The sequence below is a fragment of the Urtica dioica genome, chromosome 8, assembly GCF_054948205.1.
Source record: "Urtica dioica subsp. dioica isolate 48M chromosome 8, U.dioica_male_clone48M_v1_H2, whole genome shotgun sequence".
NCBI classification, from domain to species: Eukaryota; Viridiplantae; Streptophyta; class Magnoliopsida; order Rosales; family Urticaceae; genus Urtica; species Urtica dioica.
In genome coordinates, this window is record NC_142763.1 from 4925872 (window position 1) to 4947793 (window position 21922).

General features: G+C 40.7%; 2 protein-coding genes and 1 pseudogene across 2 annotated transcripts; 1 reads left to right on the forward strand and 2 right to left on the reverse strand.

The window, feature by feature from the left end:
* The first annotated feature begins 5872 nt into the window (after positions 1–5872).
* Positions 5873–12362, forward strand: LOC149387488 (putative 1-acyl-sn-glycerol-3-phosphate acyltransferase 5; annotated as a pseudogene).
* Positions 12363–12541: 179 nt separating this feature from the next.
* Positions 12542–14185, reverse strand: LOC149387489 (uncharacterized). Its single transcript, XM_089622166.1, has one exon. It carries the CDS (start codon positions 14183–14185, stop codon positions 12542–12544), a length of 1644 nt encoding a protein of 547 aa, XP_089478292.1.
* Positions 14186–14578: 393 nt separating this feature from the next.
* LOC149387490 (organ-specific protein P4-like) lies at positions 14579–15308 on the reverse strand. Its single transcript, XM_089624646.1, has 2 exons — positions 15170–15308; positions 14579–14988 (listed from the first exon to the last, which is right to left on the reverse strand). The coding sequence occupies exons 1-2, from the start codon at positions 15215–15217 to the stop codon at positions 14665–14667; spliced, it is 372 nt and encodes a 123-aa protein (XP_089480772.1). The 5' UTR covers positions 15218–15308; the 3' UTR covers positions 14579–14664.
* Positions 15309–21922: the final 6614 nt, after the last annotated feature.

Here is a 21922-nt window from a genome sequence, read left to right on the forward strand (position 1 = left end):
TGCTAGACGTAAATGACATGACATCATTCATACTTCTGTGATGCGCCCGTAACCTGAATTGAGGCTGTTGGTTTACATTGTGAATATGAAATTGTCTATTCAATTGAAGTCAAATATAAAGACTAAGACTACATCCAAAATTTAGAGAAATACTTTTTATTTCAAACAAATTTTAAGTCTTGTCTGGTGCATCTAACTCTAAGTTTATGTCTATTGTCTAGTAATAAACTTGTTAACTAAATGTTAGGGGTGACTAATATGGCTTCTTATGAATTAATAATGTGTGTTCTTTCTCTAAAGTTGTTTAGTAACTTTAGTTAGAACTTAGAAGAGTTCATCTCAAGATAGAATCACGGTTGTGTTTGGTTTTCATTCCAAAAAGTGTTTTTGACTTTTTGAGATAAAAAAATTGAAACAAAAAAGTGAAAGTTGCGTTTGGTTTAATTTTTCGGAAAAAATTTTCAAAAAATTTTGAAGTTGTTTTGTCAAAGAGTAAAGAAAACTGAAAACAAATAAAAGGTGTTTTGTAAAAAAAATTTATTCTTTTCTCTCCTCCTTCTCCTTCAAAAACAAAAATGAAAACTGTACCAAACAGTTTTTTCAATTTCTCAAAAACAAAAATGAAAACTGTACCAAACAGCTTTTTGAAAACAACTGCAAAATAATTTTCAGTACAACTACAAAAATTAGAAAATAGAAAACAAAAACTTTTTGAGTTAACTACCAAACAGGTATATATTTTTAACTAAACAGTCATTGTTTTATTTTACGATGAGCTTCGTGAGAGATCAGAGAGAAAAGAAGAAGAAAAGGAAAACTGAACTTTTCTAATTGAATTCAAAAATGCAGAGTACAAGAAATATATACAGTGAAAACTAAACTAACTAACTCTATGTAAAACAACGACAAGTCGTTTACACAAAGAAAGTTAAACGACAGGAAAAAGAATTAAGCAAACAAATAACTTGCTTTCTACGCTACCTAACAAACATAAACCAAACAACTAAAACGACTTCGCTCAATACTCCCCCTCAAGATGGACTTGAAGAAGGATGAAAGAGATCCTTCAAGGACAGCTTGGACATGATTGAAGATAATGCCGGAGCTGGAAGTGGTTTTGTAAACGCATCGGCCAATTGATGGTGTGTTCGAACAGGTAGGATTTTGAAATCACCCAGTTGTAGGTGATCCCTGACAAAGTACAAATCCACCTCGATGTGCTTGGTGCGTTCATGAAACGAGGGATTTGCAGCGATGTGTACAGCGGCTTGGTTGTCGCAGAACAAAAGCGAAGGACCTTGTTCTGGGACTTTGAAATCTTGGAGAAGTTGCTTCAACCACAAGACTTCACTTGCTGCAGCCGCTAAAGCTCGATACTCAGCCTCAGCTGAGGAGCGTGAAACTGTATGTTGTTTCTTCGATTTCCAAGCAACCAGAGCACCTCCAAGAAAAATGCAGTATCCAGTCACCGACCGTCTTGTATCAGGACACGTTGACCAGTCAGCATCAGAGAACCCCTTCAATTGCGGCTGTGAGTCTGCCGGGAACATCAAACCAAGTCCTGGAGACCCTTTGAGATAGCGCAGAAGATTATGGACCGCACTGAGATGTGTATCACGAGGTGCCTGCAAGAATTGACTCAATGAGTGAACTGCATAGGTTATATCAGGGCGTGAAATGGTCAAATACAAAAGACGTCCTATGAGACTTCTATAGTGTTTGACATCATCTAAGAGAACCCCATCAATGTTATTCAAAGTATGTCGAGGTGCCATTGGGGTTTTGACCGGCTTGGAATCCAGGAAACCATAATCTTCAAGTAACTGAAGAGTGTAATGCCTTTGATTGATAACAATCCCAGATTTTGACCTGGCAATTTCAATGCCTAAAAAAAACTTCAAGGGGCCAAGATCCTTGAGTTTGAACTTGGAATGTAAATAAGTCTTGACAGAGTCAATAACAGAAGTGTCAGGACCAGCAACTACAATATCATCAACATAGAGAAGAATAGCAACAAAAGTTTCAGATTGTCCTCTAGTAAAAAGAGAGTAATCTGATTTGGACTGAGTAAAACCAGCAGCTACAATAGCATTTGTGAAAGTGATGTTCCATTGTCTGGATGTCTGCTTCAGACCATAAATTGATTTATGCAATTTGCAGACAGGTTTCCCAGCAAGCTGACTATTACCCTGATACTGCTGCTCCCCCTGAAAAGAATAACCCATAGGTAAATCCATATACACTTCTTCAAATAGCTCTCCATTTAGGAAAGCATTATTGATATCTAATTGTGCTAAAGCCCAGTTTTGAGAGGCAGCAAGGGCTAGTAAAACTTTAACAGTCACCAGTTTGGCGACTGGAGAGAAAGTTTCAATAAAGTCAACTCCCTGTCTTTGATTGTAGCCTTTGGCTACTAATCTGGCTTTATGCCTGGCAAGAGTCCCATCTGCATTAAATTTGTTAGTATAGATCCATCTACAACCTATTGCCTTCTTATCCTTGGGTAAGGGAACAACAATCCAAGTGTTGTTATCTTCCATGGCACTTAATTCCTCAGTCATAGCTTGTTTCCAATGAGGGAAGTTACAAGCTTGATGATAAAACTGAGGTTCAAAATAATCAGAAACAGATAGTGCATAGGATTTATAGGCAGTAGAAATACTATCATAACAAAGAACTTTAGATAGATGATGAGGAGATGGATAGAGTACACCTGTGGTTGATTGTGACAAGTTACAGTGATAGTCCTTTAGGTGTGTTGGTGGAGCTCTAGGCCTTACTGATCTTCTAACAACAGTGACTGGTTCTTCCACTTCCAAGGGTGGGCCCGGATGTTCAGAGTCATGGCTTGGACAAGAAATCATCTCTTGTGTGTGTGGTTGACTTGAGTATATTGCTTGGTCAGTGGAGTCCATATATGGGATATGTGTGGTGTTGGATGGTATAGGCAGTACCAAATCAGGAAAAGGATCAACCTGCACTTGTCTTTGCATATGATTATGAAAAGGATAAATATGTTCATGAAACACTGCATCCCTTGAAAGAAAAATTTCTCGAGTCAATAAATCTAACAACTTGTACCCTTTAACACCTGCAGGATATCCTATGAAAATGCACTTGCGTGCTCTAGGTTGGAACTTGGTTCTGTGAGATTTCAAGGTTGAGGCAAAAACTAAGCAGCCAAAAACTCTTAAGAAATCATAATCAACAGGCTTGCCAAACAGAATATCATAAGGACATTGGTTAGATAACAAAGGTGTAGGAGTTCTATTGATGAGATAAACAGATGTAAGAATGCATTCAGACCAATACTCAATAGGAATGTGTGACTGAAAGTATAAGGATCTTGCCACATTGAGGAGATGCTGATGCTTTCTTTCCACCACGGAATTCTGCTGTGGTGTTTCCACACAAGAGAATTGGTGTACAATACCTGCCTTGGAAAAAAAATCAAAGAACACTAATTCCTTGGCATTATCAGAACGAAATTGTTTAATAGTATTAGAAAATTGGTTAGTTATCATGGAACAAAACCGAGGGATAATGTGATGAACATCATTTTTATTCCTCATGAGATAGATCCAAGTAAACCTGCTACAATCATCCACAAGAGTCAAGAAATACTTGTAACCAGAATGTGATGTCACAGAGTAAGGACCCCATACATCACAGTGAATGAGGTCAAAAGTCTTACTAGCTAAATGATTATGAGATACAAACGGAAGACGTCTCTGTTTAGCTAGAGGACAGATATCACAAGGAACAAGCTTATTAGTGGAATTGAAATGTAACTGGTTTTTCAAAAGATCAAGTCTCTTATAAGAGAGATGCCCTAATCTATGATGCCATGTCTGAGAAGTAACTGTGTTGATGCAGTCATTGTTGTCCTTTTCCAACACGTATAGGTCATGAATCATATTACCCCTGCCAATCTTCATCTTGGACTTGATATCCTGTATCACAAATTCGTCATCTGAGAATGTGATGGTGACCTGAGAATCTCGAGTCAAAGCACTGACAGAAAGCAAATTAAATTTGAAACCAGGTAGATAAAGGACATCTTTCAGCACAAGATTTTTATCAATCCTAACATCACCTAAATGATGAACAGGGATGATAGTATGATTAGGTAAAGTGACAGTGGAATTATGCAAATTCCTAAAATTATGGAAGAAACTCTTATGTGCACATATGTGTCTAGAGGCTCCCGAATCAAGAATCCAAGAAAAAGGAGTTTTAACGGTACAACCTGTGCTGTTAAGATAACAATAAGAACCTGTACTCATGGTGGTCATTTTTATGTTGTTGGTGCCTTCAGGCTGTGCTTTTGGCATGATGAGCTGGTTGGAGAGTGCATTGATGAGCTGGTGTATCTGGTCTGCTGATAGGTTGTTCATGGTGCTAGTCGCCCCATTGTTGCTGACCTCATTGAGACCAGTGGATCCTTCTGCGGCATTAGACTTGAATCTTGATTTGTAGCCAGGAGGAAATCCATGCAATTTGTAGCACTTGTCAGCTGTGTGGCCAGGAATTTTGCAGTGAGTGCAAATTGGCTTGTCTTTCTTGTTAGTGGATTTCTTCTGGTCATCTTTCACAGCCATTGCAGCTGAATTGGAGATGTCTTGGCCTCCGAGGACATCATTGCTCAGTGATCTTTGTTTCTCCTCTTGGACAGCCATGGCAAAGACTTTATTGATTGAAGGCATTGGATCCATCAGGAGAACTTGACCACGAACGTTGTTAAAAGACTCATTCAGCCCCATCAAGAATTTCATTACATACTCATCTTGCACAAAATTGATGAGATCCTTCGATCCACCGCACGAGCAAGGACAGTCTGGCCTAAAATTGGTTAGTTCTTCCCAGAGAATCTTCAATTTGGTGAAGTACATTCCCACAGTCATCTGATCTTGCACAAGATTCATGATGGCGCGTCTCAGTTCAAAGATCCTAGGCGCGTTGCTCTGTTGGAATCGTTCCTCCAGATCTTTCCAGATCGCCGCCGTTGAATCGTTGTAGATGACGCTCGATGAGATTTCTTTGGAGACAGAGTTAAGCATCCACGCTATAATGATATCGTTGTTCCTTGTCCAAGAAATGAGGCGATTCATATCAGTGGCGTTTGGCTTCGGGATAGATCCATCGACGAAACCGAATTTGTTCTTGACAGACAAAGCGATCTTCATCGATCTTCGCCAGGTGGGATAATTGTCACCAGTGAGAGCTGTGGTAACCAAAATCTGACCTGTGGTGTCTGTATGATGAAGAAAAAAGGGATCTAGGGTTTCTTCATTAGCATTCCTTCGTGAGGTAATTCCTGTGGCCGAACTATGGATCGTTGGATCTTCAGCCATTGTCGGAGGAGACGAAGGAGAAAGGAAAAATCAAAGATCTGATCAGACGAAGGAAAGCTTGGTCGGAGCGATGAGCTCTGATACCATTTTACGATGAGCTTCGTGAGAGATCAGAGAGAAAAGAAGAAGAAAAGGAAAACTGAACTTTTCTAATTGAATTCAAAAATGCAGAGTACAAGAAATATATACAGTGAAAACTAAACTAACTAACTCTATGTAAAACAACGACAAGTCGTTTACACAAAGAAAGTTAAACGACAGGAAAAAGAATTAAGCAAACAAATAACTTGCTTTCTACGCTACCTAACAAACATAAACCAAACAACTAAAACGACTTCGCTCAATATTTTATAATACCCTTTATGTTTCTAAAAAAAAATATTATTTGTTTTATATTTTAAGATCATGGGAGTCTCCTTAAATATTCTCAAATATTCTTCCTAAAACTCGTTCATTAGATTCGTGGCATATTTCGTAATTTTAGGCGGATATGATCCTTAGATAGCCTTGTTCAGCAGGTACTACCGTCCAACAGTGGTAACCGACTGCTCAAGCGTTCAAACTTCAAACAAACATCAAATTTTTCGACATAGTTTCCGATTTTCAAGGTAATTCCTTTTTTTTTTTTTTTTTTTTTTCCCTTTTTCTTATGTCGATACTTTACCGTGCCCTTAAAAACATGGCCTCAAGCTATTTGATCTTTATTCACTCACTACATTCTCAGCAACTATACAACACGAGTTAATTACTCTCTTTTTTTTTGTTTGTTTGGCAAAAATACCCTTTTATTTCTTCCCGGTATTGTTTGGCATTGATATTTCAGATGTGCTTTGTGGAGAAAAAAAAATAATGAAAAAAAATGAGTCGGATCTATATATTGTAAAAATGTTACCCTTCTTGCTAATCAATCAGAATCAAGTAATTGACTATGAACCCAATCTAAAAGCTCATTTCTTTTACGATTTTTACGAATGAGCTGATGGGTTTTGTAGTAGATTGATTGAAAAGAATTTGGTAGATGATAATCAAGATAAAGTGGGAGATTTCTTTCCATTTTTATCCCTTATTGTTGGAATCGGGATTCATACTTGTCCACATTTTGCAATATTGGTCTTTTCACTGTAAAATTGGAGATAGAAGATAGAGAATCCAAGTAGTTCTCCAGTTTTATATTAATAAATCAAATACAAACAGCATGGAGTCTCTCTCTAATGCCCTTTTCCAGGTGTATACATATATATGTAGAGAGAGAAAGAGATAGAGAACCCGTGCCAATAGAAATGCTGCGAGGTTCTTGATCATTCGAACAATGGAAGAAAAAAACCCTTCTCAAACGACCGACAAAACCGACCGCGCCGCTCTGACTCCGCTCAGGATAATCCGGGGCATCCTGTGCTTGGTCGTCCTCATCTCCACGGCTTTCATGATGTTGGTCTACATCGGGTTCGCAACCGCGGTCATAACCCGATTCCTCAGCACCCGACAGAGCCGGAGAGCGACCTCGTTCTTCTTCGGGTCGTGGATCGCTCTGTGGCCGTTCCTCTTCGAGAAGATCAACGGAACCCGAGTCGTGTTCTCCGGCGAAGCCCTCGGGAACGGGGACGATGATGAGCGGGTTTTACTGATAGCGAATCACGGGACTGAGGTGGATTGGATGTACCTGTGGGACTTGGCGCTGCGAAAAGGGATGGTGGGTTATATCAAGTACGTCTTGAAGAGCAGCCTCATGAAGCTTCCGTTGTTCGGTTGGTCGTTTCAGGTCATGGAGTTCGTTCCCGTCGCGAGGAAGTGGGAGATCGACGAGCCTGTGATGAAAGCGATGGTTTCGTCTTTTCGGGACCCGAGGGACCCGCTCTGGCTCTCCTTTCCCCGAAGGCACCAACTTCACGTAAATATGAAATCTTTTTTACATCACTCTCTCTCACTCAAATAGTAGTTTTTTACACTCTTAACCTCTATGATTGTGAATAAAAAGTTGAATTTGTTATACTTTATGCAGAGAGCAGAAGTGCATTCGTAGCCAGAAATATGCGGAGCAAAACGGCCTTCCTGTCTTAAACCATGTCTTGCTCCCGAAAACAAAGGGCTTCTTTCTCTGTTTGGATAGCCTCAGAGCAACTCTCGATTCAGGTTTCTTATGCCTATCTTTTATTTACATTGTAATGACATATATCAATCAGAGTATGATACTCTAGATAAGTAAATAGTTTGTTGCTTGTTTATAGTCTGAAATACATCTTTAATCTTATCAGTGAGAGTAGTTAGTTTACAGATAGAGTTTGAGAATGATTATTTAGGGGAAATGAATTATTACCGGGTCTCTTGAATGCATAACGGTGCACCTTTCAACCTTTTAAGGTGCATCTTTATTTTTTTAATATTTTTTTTGGTATATTAGACTGTTTTTTCAATCCCTACGTCTCATTAATCTTGCATCCTCCATCGATGTATCAAAGAATTTCGAGGGTTCTTATTGTCAATAACTCGGGATAATATTGAATCGAATCAAATCTCTTCTTTGATATGTGAACTTGGTTTGTGTGTGTGTGTGTGTAGTTTACGACATAACTATCGCATACAAGCATTGCTTGCCGACTTTCATGGACAATGTCTACGGCGTAGCTCCTTCAGAAGTCCACATTCACGTCCGGCGCGTTTCGCTCGACTCGATCCCGGTCTCCGAGGAAGAAGTCAACGCCTGGCTGGTCAACGCTTTCCGTCTCAAGGACCAAATGCTCTCCGATTTCCGCTCCCGGGGTCGGTTCCCCGACCAAGGAACACTAGGACAAAATACGTTATCCGGTGCGACGAATGTCGCACCCAATGCCTCAAATGTCGCACCTAAAAGTTTATTAGGTGCGACATTAGGTGCGACAGCGTCGCACCGGATAACCCGTCGCAGAAGGTATTGGGTGCGACATGTCGCACCTAATAATTACACCTTTAGGTGCGACACTTTCAGGTGCGACATGTCGCACCTACAGTCGCACCTATTTTCCTGCCAAATTTTATAGAATTGGCGGGTAAATACATATCGGGTGCGACATGGTCGCACCGAATATGTTCGCGCCATGGTATTCGGTGCGACAATGTCGCACCGAATATGTTTGTTCAATTAAAAAAAATACAAAATTAAAAAAGTAAATTAACAAAATAAAAATGAATTACATAATTCTAAATGAATTAGAAATAAAAATTCAAATAATATTAATTAAACAAAATTCTAAATGAATTAGAAATAATATTCTGAAAATAGAATTTTTAATTAAAAATACAAATTCTTTAAAAAAAAGCGAAAAAATGAATTCCTATTTTTTTTTCTTATAAAACTTATCGATAGTAGAATTTCCTCTACCGAATAAGTTGCCAGAACTTCGAGAACCGCTTCCGCGTCCTCGTCCACCGCTGCTTGACGCGCTGCCGTTCGTTCCGCCGCTTCCGTAAGGACGGTCTCGCAAGTAATCCATAGAACCAGGCGTAGAACCCGGCGTGGAACCTGACGTCTGCTGATCCGTCCCACCTGGTTGCGATGCAGGCGGAGGTTGAGGAGTCGTGGGAGGCTGGTTGTGCTGCTGGCTGAGGAAGGCGATCTGTTGCCGCATCACTTGCAGCTCGGCTTGTTGGGCATCCATCTGAGCTCGCATCTCGGCAACCAATGGATCGGTCTGAGATGACGAACTTGACGAGCCTCCATCTAGCGTTTGGGCAACACCCAACGATGACCTTGGGATCGAAGACTTTAAACCGACTTCCCAGTCTCTGCGCACTCCCAAAACATCGGGCATCGCGTACATCTCCGCATCTTCTTGGGAGATCACGATGTTTTGCTCCTCCGCTTGCCGCAAAATATCTATCGTCTGGGCGGTGACTTGATCCTTCAAAATAAAACCACAAAAAACTTATCAGATAAGAAGAAATAAAGTAATTAAATATAGTAAATAAAAAAAAAATTAACTTACGTATTGCGTCTTCGCGAAGTCCGTCGTCCACGATCCCTTAGCGTCCTGGTGTTTTTCTAACCATATCGCTAAAGCCGAGCCTATACTCCCATCTTCTCTTCGCTGTAATTTTTCAACATTAAAATATGAATCACATATATATTACATATTAATTTTAAGAGACTTACGTTCCTCGAGCGATGACCAAAAAAACTAAGCGAGCCTTGCCTCGCCTTCGTCTTCTTCATCTTCGAATTTTCCCGGTTGCGGAGAGATTTCGCCTGCAAGACATAAATACGTGAAGTTTAATTTTAAGAAATTCGAATAATCATCGGAAGTTCAACTCATACCTTATGCTCCGGCGAGTCGAACGTCTCTATTGCTTTCAACCAGGCTTCCTAGTTGTAGCCATCGGGAGTTTCATTTTTAGCGAGATCCTTACTCCCGCAAAATGTCTTGAAGAAGAGCTGCGACAACCTCGACTTCTGGTCACGGTGCATCCTCTTCGCATCGCGAATGATAGCCATATCAATCTCGTTGCGAATAGGATCTGCAGGCACAAGCTCGCCACTCTCGGGATGTTCATAAACGAAGTTATACTCATTATGAATCGAGTTCATAAGAGCCGCCACACTCTGCGCAGACACATGATTCCAGTCTGGGAGGTCGACTGGAATGGTACTCTTGATCAGGTTTCCTAATCGGTTTTGGAACGTCCCGATCAACGGATTTTGCTCCCTGACGTCTTGGTAGAACGCCTGCGCATTCTGATCGTAGCGAACTGTGTTCGCTCTAGGGGTCCCAACACGAGCTCTCGCAGAAACGACGCCAGTCGTTGGTCCCCGCTTCTTCCTCGGCATCTGCGGGGGGTCACGCTCTCCTCCTGATGGGTCCTGACCTGAAGTAGACATCCTGCAAAATGAATTGTAGTTAGTATTTTTAATTACTATGTAATTACTATTCGACGACTACGGTTATTACATGGTGTTAGTCATTCATCGTTGTCACTCAATGTAATTAATTAACCACATTTGCAATTAATCTAACTAAAAAAGTATTAAATTAATTAATTAACCAAATTTTCAACAAATTGCAATCAACTTAAACAAATCATGTTACAATTACATTAAATTACACTAAACACGTTACTAATTAATTTAATATATTACTTTTAACTTAATTAATCTAATCTAACATGTTACACATTATTAAAAAAAATTGACTATTACTATATGCGACTATTTTCATCAAAGTTATATTATCATTTAATCTAACATGTTACTATTTTCATATATATTACTAATTAATCTAACTAAACATGTTACTAATTAATTAATTAATTAAACGTGTTAACATCTAATCAAAGTTATATTTTCATATATATTACTAATTAATCTATATGAAATAATCTAAAAATATTAAATAATCTATAAATATTAATAATTACAAATAACCAACGTTTTTCCGAGGCGACGACGGGGCTGCGAGACGACGGGGCTGCGGCGACGGCTGGGCCGAGGGTGGGCCGGGGGCTGGGCCGAGGGCTGTTGTGCGTGAGCGAGGGCTGAGGCCGTTCGAGGTGATGGTCCTGCGGCGGCGCTCCGACCTGCAGAGTATTAATGTTATTCATTCTTAATAATAGAAAAAGAATTAAATATTGTTTTGGGGGCTCGAGGAACGTATCATTACCCACGGATTTGGGGGCTCGAAGTTCAACGGGACAAGTAGTGGTTGAGGAGACTCGGTTTTCGTCCGAGAGAGGACGAACGGATGTGCGAACGGGTGGTCGGGGCTCTCGGTTTTCGTTCTCGGTGGTGTTCGAGGAGGGAGCGAGGTGGTGAAGTACCGGGGAGCAAGGCCGGAGCGGTGTACGAGGTGAGGACTAGTTCGCCGGAGGATGTTCGGGTGGGTCGGGCCTGGTCGGAGAGAGACAGAGTGAGATTGACGGAGAGAGAGTGAGACAGAGAGAGAGAGAGAGTAAGGCGTACCTGGAGGACGGCGAGCTTCACGGCGTCAGGGAATGGGGTCACGCGTGGCGGGCTGGAGGCGGGGCTGGTCGCGCCGGGGACGAGCGTCGGAGAAAGAGAGAGAGAGAGAGTTAGAGAGAGAAGAGAGAGTTAGAGAGTGAGAGAGGCGGTTTGGGCGAAGAAGAAGACGTTCGGGTATTTAACATACCCTAAAACTATTAGGCGCGACACTGTCGCACCTAATAGTCATAAGTGTCGCACCTAATATGACTATTAGGTGCGACACTGTCGCACCCAATGTGAAATTCCAGAACCCAAAATATTCGGGGGGAATTTCTGACCGTTTTAAATTTTTAAACCCATTAGGTGCGACACTAGTCGCATCTAATGGTATTAGGTGCGACAAATGTCGCACCCAATAGTATCAGGTGCGACAACATCATATCGGGTGCGACAAAGTCGCACCGGATAGCACTAATCATCAGCGAAATTTTTAGTCGCTTGGAAGACTATCTGGTGCGACATGTCGCACCTAATATGTGCTTAGGTGCGACATTTAGGTGCGACATGTCGCACCTAATACCCTTCCGCACCTAATATGTTAATTTGTAGTAGTGGAACCGATGATCATCTCTCCACTGCCAAGTGCCTCATGAATTTCGCGGCAGTGATTCTCATGACCGGTATTTTCACATACCTAACTTTTTTCTCCTCGGTATGGTTTAAGATTTACGTGCCTTTGGTTTGCGTGTATTTCTCGCTAGCCGCGTGTTTCAACATAAGACCTGTTCCAATCGTCGATCTAGTCAAAGCTCGGCTCAAACGAAAATCTTCCTAAGGTCATTATTTATTTAATTTATTTAATTTTTATATGCTAGTGACACTGATCATGTACTCGACTCTGGATATTCATGTCCGCAATAAAATGGTTATTGAATCGATTAAAAAGTTCATGCTTGCTGCTAGCTAGGTGACTATTGAGGAATTATGTTACTTGAATGCCAAGGCAATGATATATTTGTGGAACGACGTGTCGTTTCTCTTGCCAGAGAACTCATATAAACGACTCACTTTTACAACCTATGTATTTATATTTTTTTGTTTTAAGAAGTGTTGTGATCGCTAGAATGGAATTGCTTAACCAAATTTGTTGTGTATGGAATCCAATAACCAAATTCCTAATGTGTTCCAAATTTCAACTACTTCTTGTTATCTGTATCTTTATTTATTTTATTTTTTTTTCGTTTTGCTTCAACAAATTGTGTTTGAAAGAGTTTGATGATTAAAAATTAAACAAAGAATCCAAATGATTGCGAAAGCAAAATGTGATGACATCAAGCAGGATGTCTTTCATGAACTTCGCATAGCTCGGCATTTGTACGATGGCGTCGGCGAACGGAATGTTGACTCGGAGTTGTTTGAGCATCTCAACAAACCGCCCGAATTGCTCGTCGAGCTTGTTGTTCTTGAGCCGTTGAGGAAATGGCACGGTGGCGTGCAAGGGAGTCGAGGAGGTAGGCATGGGCTGTGGTGGCGTTGATGATGATGCACCGTCTCCTTCTTTTTCTTTCCCCTTGTTTGAACTCTCAACCACTAACCCGTTGCGAAGAGTGATTGTGTTGCATTGGTCCTTCGGGTTGACGTTGGTGTTGCTTGGAAGGTTCCCTTGTGGTCTATTGCTTTGAGCTCGAGCAATTTGACACACTTGTGTTTCGATGTTCCGGATCAACGCCATTTGATTTTGGAGCGCGGTTTCTTGATTTTGCATGATTGCCGTTGTCCTATTCATGAATGCTAGGAACATGTCATTTGGCTCGATCTTGGGCGTGGGCTGAATTGGTTGTTGTTGAGGTTGGAACCCCCGTTGTTGTTGTGGCTGCCCTTGATTTTGGTTGTGGTACGCCGGTGAAGGTTGATTGTCCCCGAACCCTTGTTGTTGTTGTTGAGGTCCTCTCCATCCTTGATTGTTGTAATTGTTGTTTCGACCTCCATTGTTGTAGTTGTTGGCGTTGTGATATTGGCCCCGGTTATTGTAGTTGTTGACGTAGTTGGCTTGCTCGGCATGTACGTCATTGGCTTGAGGGTAATCGTCGGTGAAATGAGCCCCATTACACCAAAAACATGGCTCCGGTGCGGCTTGTATGACCTTGGCTGCCACTTTCATCTCTTTGAGCTGTTTGTTAAGCTCCGCCATTTGTGCTAGCACTTCTTTCAACTCTTCCGATTTGTCTCCGGATGTGGTAGCGTGTGCGGTCGCGGGACCGGGCTTCATGAGTCTTCTTTCTACCGGGCATTGCTCGTTGGAACGAGCCAATTCTTCAAGCAAGTCATGGAATTCTGAAGGCGTCTTAGTTAGCACCGTGCCTCCCGCGGCGGTGTTAACTAAGGTCTTTGTCGAGGTGAGGAGACCATTGTAGAATGTTTGTAGTAGGTCCGGCAAGGCTATCCCATGGTGAGGGCATTTCCTCAGCATTTCTTTAAAGCGCGCCCATGCCTCATGCAAAGACTCCCCCTCCCATTGCCCGAAACTGTGGATCGCATTCTTCAACCGGGCTGTCTTCTCGAACGGGAAGAACTTTGCAAGGAATTTGGCACAAAGTTCTTCCCAAGTGGTGATGGAGTCGGCGGGCAAGGATTGCAGCCAAATCTTCGCTCGGCCGCGAAGGGAGAATGAGAACAAGCGGAGTCGGATTGCATCAACGCTTATGTTCTGGATGTGGAATGTGCCGCATAGCTCGTTGAAGTTGGCGAGGTGCTCGTTCGGGTCTTCGTTAGGGCCTCCAGCGAATTGGTTTTGTTCAATCATGTTGATCATCCCGGTTTTGATTTCGAAGTCCCGGTTCTCAATGGCTGGACTAACAATGGCCGGACGATACCCATTTGTGGTAGGTAGGACGTAGTCGAGAAGAGGTCGCTCCTCGGCCATTGTTGCTCCCTCGATCCTTTGTTGTTTTTCCTTCCGGTTTCGTTTGCACGTCTTTTCGATTTCGGGATCGATCGGTAGGAGGCTGGATTCACCGTCTTTTCGCATACACCTTCACAAGGAAACACGAAAATAGATGAGAAAACAAAAATAAAAGAAAGTTCAAATAAAAGCTTATGAGTCGAATTGCAATTTAGAACTACTCCCCGGCAACGGCGCCAAAAACTTGTTGCGAATTTTCTCGCACACGCAAGTGCACGTGGTCGTAATAGTAATAAATCGTAAGAACGAGTCGATCCCACGAGGACTAGCTAAATTGAAGATTCAAGATTCACAAGCTAATATAGAACTAAATATATTTGATAAGATTGTTGTCACAAAATTTAACATTCATCGCAAGAATTTGATACATCAAGCAAAACCACACACAGGAGTACATAGCATTAAGCACAACTATTCATGTGCTATATCTATATATATTATCACTCGTTGTAAGCAGAAATATTTGGGGTTGGCTCAAAGTCCTTGGAAGATGATGATAACTTGTTGTTAGCCTCGTCATTGGGATAAGCCGTGGCGTTTGGTGTCGGCTCGAGTTCGTTGGTGAATTCATCGCTTCGGATGAGATCGTGATGACCACCGGATTTACGACACTTGTCTTTCTGATCGAACGGCTTCGAATCGAGGCCTCTATTGGCGGCCACAACAAGGCCTTGAATCGCCTTTGGCATCGGCTGATATTTCGTCACAGCGCGCCAATACTCTCCTGCTTCAACTTTCCTTGATTCTATGCTGCTAGCAATTAACTGCACCAATACAAAAGGGATTATATTTATTATAGAATAATATCAGTCTATGTATGTATCTATGTGTGTGGACGAAAGAAAGAGATAGAGCAAAAACAATATAATATTTATCAATTATTACACTTGTTTATAAGTTTTTTAAGGTGTTCTTAGTAAATGCATAAGGAAGAGTAAGGCTTACTATGAGAAGAGAAAAGAGGACTAAAACTGCTTGAGAAGATTTCATCATGACTATTAATTGAGACTTTGAGAGAGATGTATCTTTCTTTTATTTTTTCTTTTTTCTCTGGGTATTGATATCGTTGGTTACAATGTTCTACTTATAGGAAAAAAAAAGGAAGTTGCCGTGAGATACGATCATTAATATATGTCGTACGTACTCATCACGTAATTTCCTTCGTCATAGTGTTTCACCGGCCCAAAAAAAAAAAAAAAAAACATTAATCCTACTTTAAAGAAATTTTTAAGTAATCAAGTCAATAAATTTTTTTGAATTTCTAAGTAGCCAACTTCGTTAATAAATTATCATTCGGATGATGGATGATGGGTCATCATGCAAATAGTTAGACTATATACACCCTTTTGTGTATTACGCAAATTTGAGTATTTATGTAAATTTGACTATGTTAATAAAAAAGAATCAATGACATTTTTGGCCCCTCGTCTTTGACCTCTTTAACACCTTGGTCCCTGATGAAAAAAGTCTGCAGTCTTGGCCCATTATGACCAGACAATTTTCATATTTGGTACTTCTGTTAATTTTTCTGTCCAAATTGCCGGATAATGGTCACGTGCAAGTCACGCCTGCGATACAAGGAGGGTAATTATGTAATCCCGCTAAGAAAGGTAATTCTTTCGTGTAATATTGTGTTTTTGAAATTCAAAAAAATAAAATTAAATGTAAAAACTGATTCGATAATTACCCAAAAAAAATTCACAGTGCAGAAATCAAAAATCGCGAAACCCCCAAAAAATTCACAGTGCAAATCGCCGAAGACACGACGGACTATGGGGCGGAGGAAAGGTAAATCGCCGGCGAAGAAAGGAAGTACGCCATCGCCGGTGAAGAAAGGACGTATGAAATCCCCGGCGAAGAAAGGAAGTATGACATCGCCGTCGAAGAAAGGACGTACGACACCTCCGGCGAAGCAAGCCACTTCGAGGGAGAAACGCGAGTGGGATAAATCTCGAACCCCGATTCAAGAAGGGGCTTATGGTAAGCTTATGGTTTTATTTGTTCTTTATTGTTTTGTTGTTATCGAAGGGGATAAATCGCGAGTGAGATATGTTTTTGCAGATGGGTAGTGAGGGTAATGGGACCACTAGTGTTGTGGCTTCATTTGTGTTTGATTTTTTTTGTTTCCCGTCCTTTTGTGTTTGTTGTGGTCCCGGTTTTGTCGGTAGAGTTTGGTACAGGTAAGGGTGGGTGTGGGGTTTTGAGGGTATTTATGTAATGGGTGTCATGTTTTAAATGGGTATTTATTAGTTTACTTTGTACATGAAAATGAAAGCTTTTGTTGCCATGTTTTTGTTTCAGAGGAACTTCTAAACAAGTTTTCTATCAATGTCTACCATGGAGGTGCGGTGAGGTTTGACTGTGGATATGGTTTGGACAAATACGAAGGCGGCACTGTAAGTCAGTTTATGTTTGTAGATATAGACAGAATGTCTATTCAAGTGTTGAATAATATGATGACAAAGGAACTTGGTTACTCAACTGGTTGTGATTACTACATGGACGCGCCTGAGGGTAAGGTGATTTGGATTGAGTTGGACGGTCAGTTGCTGGAACGTGTAGCTGAAAATCTGAAGACAAGCTGGGAGGTCAATATTTATTGTGATCATCCAGTTGCACCACTACTTATACAAAACAGCGTTGGTGAGGACGATGAAGACCACCATGTCGACGTTGTGGCTGAGCAAGAAGAGCATGAGGACCCGGGTCCTGAACCAGTCATTAATGACCATTTATCTGATGTCGTGGCCAGTGAAAGCGACGCACAGGGTGACATTGAGGAGGAAGACCGTGAAGAAGTTGATGAGGAAGCACAAAATGACATGGATGAACAGACATGGGAAGCGTATCAGAGAAGGCCAACTGAGAACGAGTTTGGTTTCGAGTTGAGTGACGAAGAAATTGAAGTGGATGGGGCAGCTGTTGACTTGGGCCTAGCTGGCGTAGTTAAGAAAGGGAAGGGCGTTCTAATTGATGATTCTGAAGATGATAGCGACTACAACATAGACGCTGACATTGGAGGCAATGGATCGGACTCAGAAGACAACCCGGCAGAAGAGGTTCGTGATAAAATATTAGAATTCAAAAATATTATTGCATTTTGGTATAATAGAATATCTTTTACAATTTTACATTTTGGTATTATTGCAAATGATAATCAGTCATCCAACTCATAACTTTGCAAATCCTAAATAAAAGCAGAATTAAAGTCAATCAGTAAAAGCTGAATTTATGGCATATTGACCATAACTCATAATAAAAGCTGAATTAAAGTCAATCTAAAATCCTTTTTTATACAAACACACATACAACTAACGACAAGTCGTTTTACACTTAAAAGGAAAAATAAAAAAACGACAACATACTTACAAACACACATACAATCTCATAGTTGGTATTCAAAATATTAACATTCTTTATTAACAACCAGGCAGAAGAGGTTCGTGATGGTGTGACGGGCAAGCAGAAGGCACACATCAAGAAGAAGCTGCCACGATTTCAGGAGTTCAGAGAAGAAATTGATATGCGTCACGTGATACTAAAACTGGGAATGTCATTTCCTAGTTCTCATGTCTTCAAGCAGGCAATCAGGCAACAAGCTATCAAAGAGGGCAAAGACGTCTATTTCAAGAAAAACGAGGCCCAAAGGGTTAGGGCAGCGTGTAAGAACTCACATTGCAAATGGGTGTGTTATGCATCAAGTCTGGGAACAGGTGGTGCATTCCTTATCAAGACGTATGAACCAAAGCATACATGTCCTAGAGTGAACGTTAACAGATTTGCTACAGCTAGTTGGCTCGCGAAAGAGTATATGCAGAGCTTCAAAACTAACGACTCGTGGTCCGCACCAGAGTTCATGAACCGTGTCCAGAAGGACCATATCATTAAGTGTAACGTGATGAAGGCATATAGGGTAAAAAGGCATGCAACGAAGGCTATTGAAGGGTCATATAATGAGCAGTACGCTGCATTATGGAGCTACGCCGCTGAAATCAAGCGGTCAAACCCAGGGTCAACTGTGAAGATTGAATCCGAACTCAACAGTGAAGGACAGGCAGTGTTTCAAAGGATTTATATATGTTTTGAAGCATGTAAACTTGGATTTAAACAATGCCGCCCTTTGATTGGTGTTGACGGATGCCATATCAAAGGCCAACATACCGGTCAGTTACTTTCAGCGATAGGAATCGATGCCAACAACTCGATGTTTCCTATCGCGTATGCTGTTGTGGAAGCTGAATGCAAGTCCTCTTGGACTTGGTTTTTTGACCTACTCAGGAACGATTTGAGTCTCAACAACGGCCACCATTGGACGTTCATTTCTGATAAACAGAAAGGCCTTCAAGAGGTGTTGAATGATTTGTGGGGCGAGGGCTCAGTGCAAGGTGAACACAGGCACTGTGCACGTCATCTCCAAGGCAATTTTACGAAGGTCAAGTAAATGACATTTGTTATTTTCAATATATTCTGTTCTCATGTACTTCATTTGGCACTTTACTGACTTGAATGATAATTGACCAGGTTCATAAGGGAGCATTTTTGAAAGCGAAAATGATGGCCGCGGCAATGGCTTATTCTCATGCTCGGTTTGAGGCAGAGATGGACCTAATCAAAGCTAAAGATCAAGACGCGTATGATTGGCTAATCGAAAAGGGTCCTCAATACTGGGCAAGATGCAATTTCAGGCCAGCTCCTAAGTGTGAAATAGTGTTAAATAACATATGCGAAAGTTTCAACGGAACTAGGGCCATGCTTATGGCAAGGCAAAAACCAATATTGTCACTGTTGGAGCGCATTCGGATGTACCTACTGCAAAGGTTCTCCAAACAGAGAACAGCCGTTGAGAAGTGGCATGGTGAGCTTGGACCTAGAATTTTCAAGATCCTCGAAGCAAACAAAATTCTATCATCTGAGAATATTCCATACTGGGCTGGTGATTCTGATTACCAAGTCTCAAACATGTATGGAACCATGTACGCCGTGAATCTGTCTACACACTCGTGCTCATGCAATAGATGGAATTTGTCAGGTATTCCTCTGCTCTTTGCAATGTTCAGTGTAAACAGTCTTACTCTTTGCAATGTTAATTAAGTTTGTCTCTAATTCTATGCAGGCATTCCTTGTTCGCATGCAATCAGTTGCATCTGGCACCGACAGGAAGATCCTTTGACATATGTCTCCCATTGGTACAAGAAACCTTGTTACGAGAGCACATATGTTCATCATATTAAACCAATCAACCCTCTAGAGCAGTGTCCACGTACTGGACAACCACCACTGGCAATGCCTCCAAACAGAGTCAAACCAGGAAGGCCAAAGAAGCTTCGTCGACTTCAACATGACGAAGTAGTCCCTAGGCATGGAACAAAGATGACGAGGAAATATGTTCAGCCAAAGTGCACTGAATGTGGTCAACCGGGACACAACGTGAAAACCTGTTATAGAAGACAGAAAGAAAATGAGGTAACGTAATTGAAGGTTTCTTGTTATATATCTTGTTATAATCCGACATTTTTGGTTTTTTCAGCGACATCGAAATGGACAGCGAGGACGCCCATCACGTCAAGGACGAAGGTCACAATCACCCAGTCAATCCAACCGGCCACCTATGGCTTCTCAACCATCCCAACCGCCCAGTCAATCAAACCAGCCACCTATGGCTTCTCAACCATCTCAACCATCCCAACCATCCAGTCAATCCAACCAGCCACCTATGGCTTCTCAACCATCCCAAGCAACTCGAGGATCACAACCAATCCAGCCAACAAGGGTATGTTTATAATTTGAAACGTAGTTGTGATATTTGAGATAAGGACTGACATGGCTCATTTTGAATGTAAACAGAGAAGTCCGCGGTTCAGGAGTCAGAACACAAAGACCAACGTCATGCAACCGCGGGGTTTATTCAGAGACGAGTAGATGCTGTTTTTAGGACTTAGATTAAGCCTGTCTGAAGTCCTTATTTTGAACAATTTTTTTGGTTTAATGCTTTGATTATAATCAAGCATGTATATGTTGTAAAAAAGGCTAAAAACTTGTGGCAACCTAGAAGTACATGACATATCTTATCTCATTTTGGAACTTTAAAACAGATGTATGACTATCATGATTTGTCTCATATTATATGACATAACTTACTATATATTGAATGTTACAATTTTGTCACACATAGTTGAATCAATACATTGGAAGAATTTACATTGTTCATCAACTGCTCAACGTACAAAATAAGACTTTCTCATAGATAAGTTACATAACCAAAATAAGTTACAACATAAGACCTGCTCAAAGATAAGTTACATAACCAAAGATTTACCATTGATAAGTTGCATAACCAAGCTAAGTTACCACAGTCACTTCATCAACAACACAAACACAATCAATAAAATCAACAGAATCATTCGCTTCAGAAGTTTCAGTTCATTCTTTTCTTCGATTGATAGTAAATGTTCTTGAATTGCTCCTAATTGTGCTTCTATTGCTCTTAATTGTTCTTCCACTGCTCCTACTTGATCTTCTTGTAGTACATCGGCAACCTCCGGGAAGCTATTTTCTTGCCAATTTATCCTCTTCAAAAGCCCGGGAATAATCATTTTTGATCTAGCACAAATAGGAGGGTCGACCCACTCAATAAATCCACATCCATTTTTCTCCTGGTATAAAGTTCACCAATTCAAACATTGAAAAATCTCAAACTCGAAACAAAATCCAGAATAAATCCATACCTTATAATAAGGACACCCATAAAACTTTCGCCCAGGATTTTCCGATGTCCATGAAGTATACTCGACTCCGATATGACCGCATTTACACGCCGGAACTCGTCCACGACGCTCACTTGTCACCTTGCCGGCGTTGTTGCCTTGCTTGCGCAAATTCCTCCGCGACGATGAACTTTGACTCGACTCCATCGATCTTCCACGCTTGCCAATTCCTCCGATCCGCTGAGTCACGAATCACACTTCTCTCTCGACTGGTTTTCTAGGTCGGGACTTTCGATTTGGGGTTATTTGATTTGGGGTTATTTTCTTGTTCTATTAATTTAGAATTCATTAATTTATATATTCATTTAGTATACCATTTTACTCTATTATTTTTCATATACAAACAAGGGCAAAACGATAATTACCCTCCTTGTATCGCAGGCGTGACTTGCACGTGACCATTATCCGGCAATTTGGACAGAAAAATTAACAGAAGTACCAAATATGAAAATTGTCTGGTCATAATGGGCCAAGACTGCAGACTTTTTTCATCAGGGACCAAGGTGTTAAAGAGGTCAAAGACGAGGGGCCAAAAATGTCATTAATTCAATAAAAAAAAACATGACTATTTATTTACTCATAATTACCGAAAGATAAAAATAGGCATATAAAAATATTATCATGTTGATAAAGCTATATATCTAATAAACCCTACTTTTAAAATACACAAAGATTAGACTGATCTAGAGATTTTTTTCAATTAATTGAGTAACTACGCCACTAAAATTTGGAGATTTACTATATAGCCAACTTTTTTTTTTGTAAATTTTAAATATATAGCAATTATGGTGATGTATAATTGATTGGACGTTTATAGCATTTCATTTATGTCATTGGAGTCTGATAGCTATTTACAATTATTAATGAATATTTACAACTATTAATGTCTTTTTGGCTTTGTTAATAAAATTTTATGGCCATTTACTTAAAAATT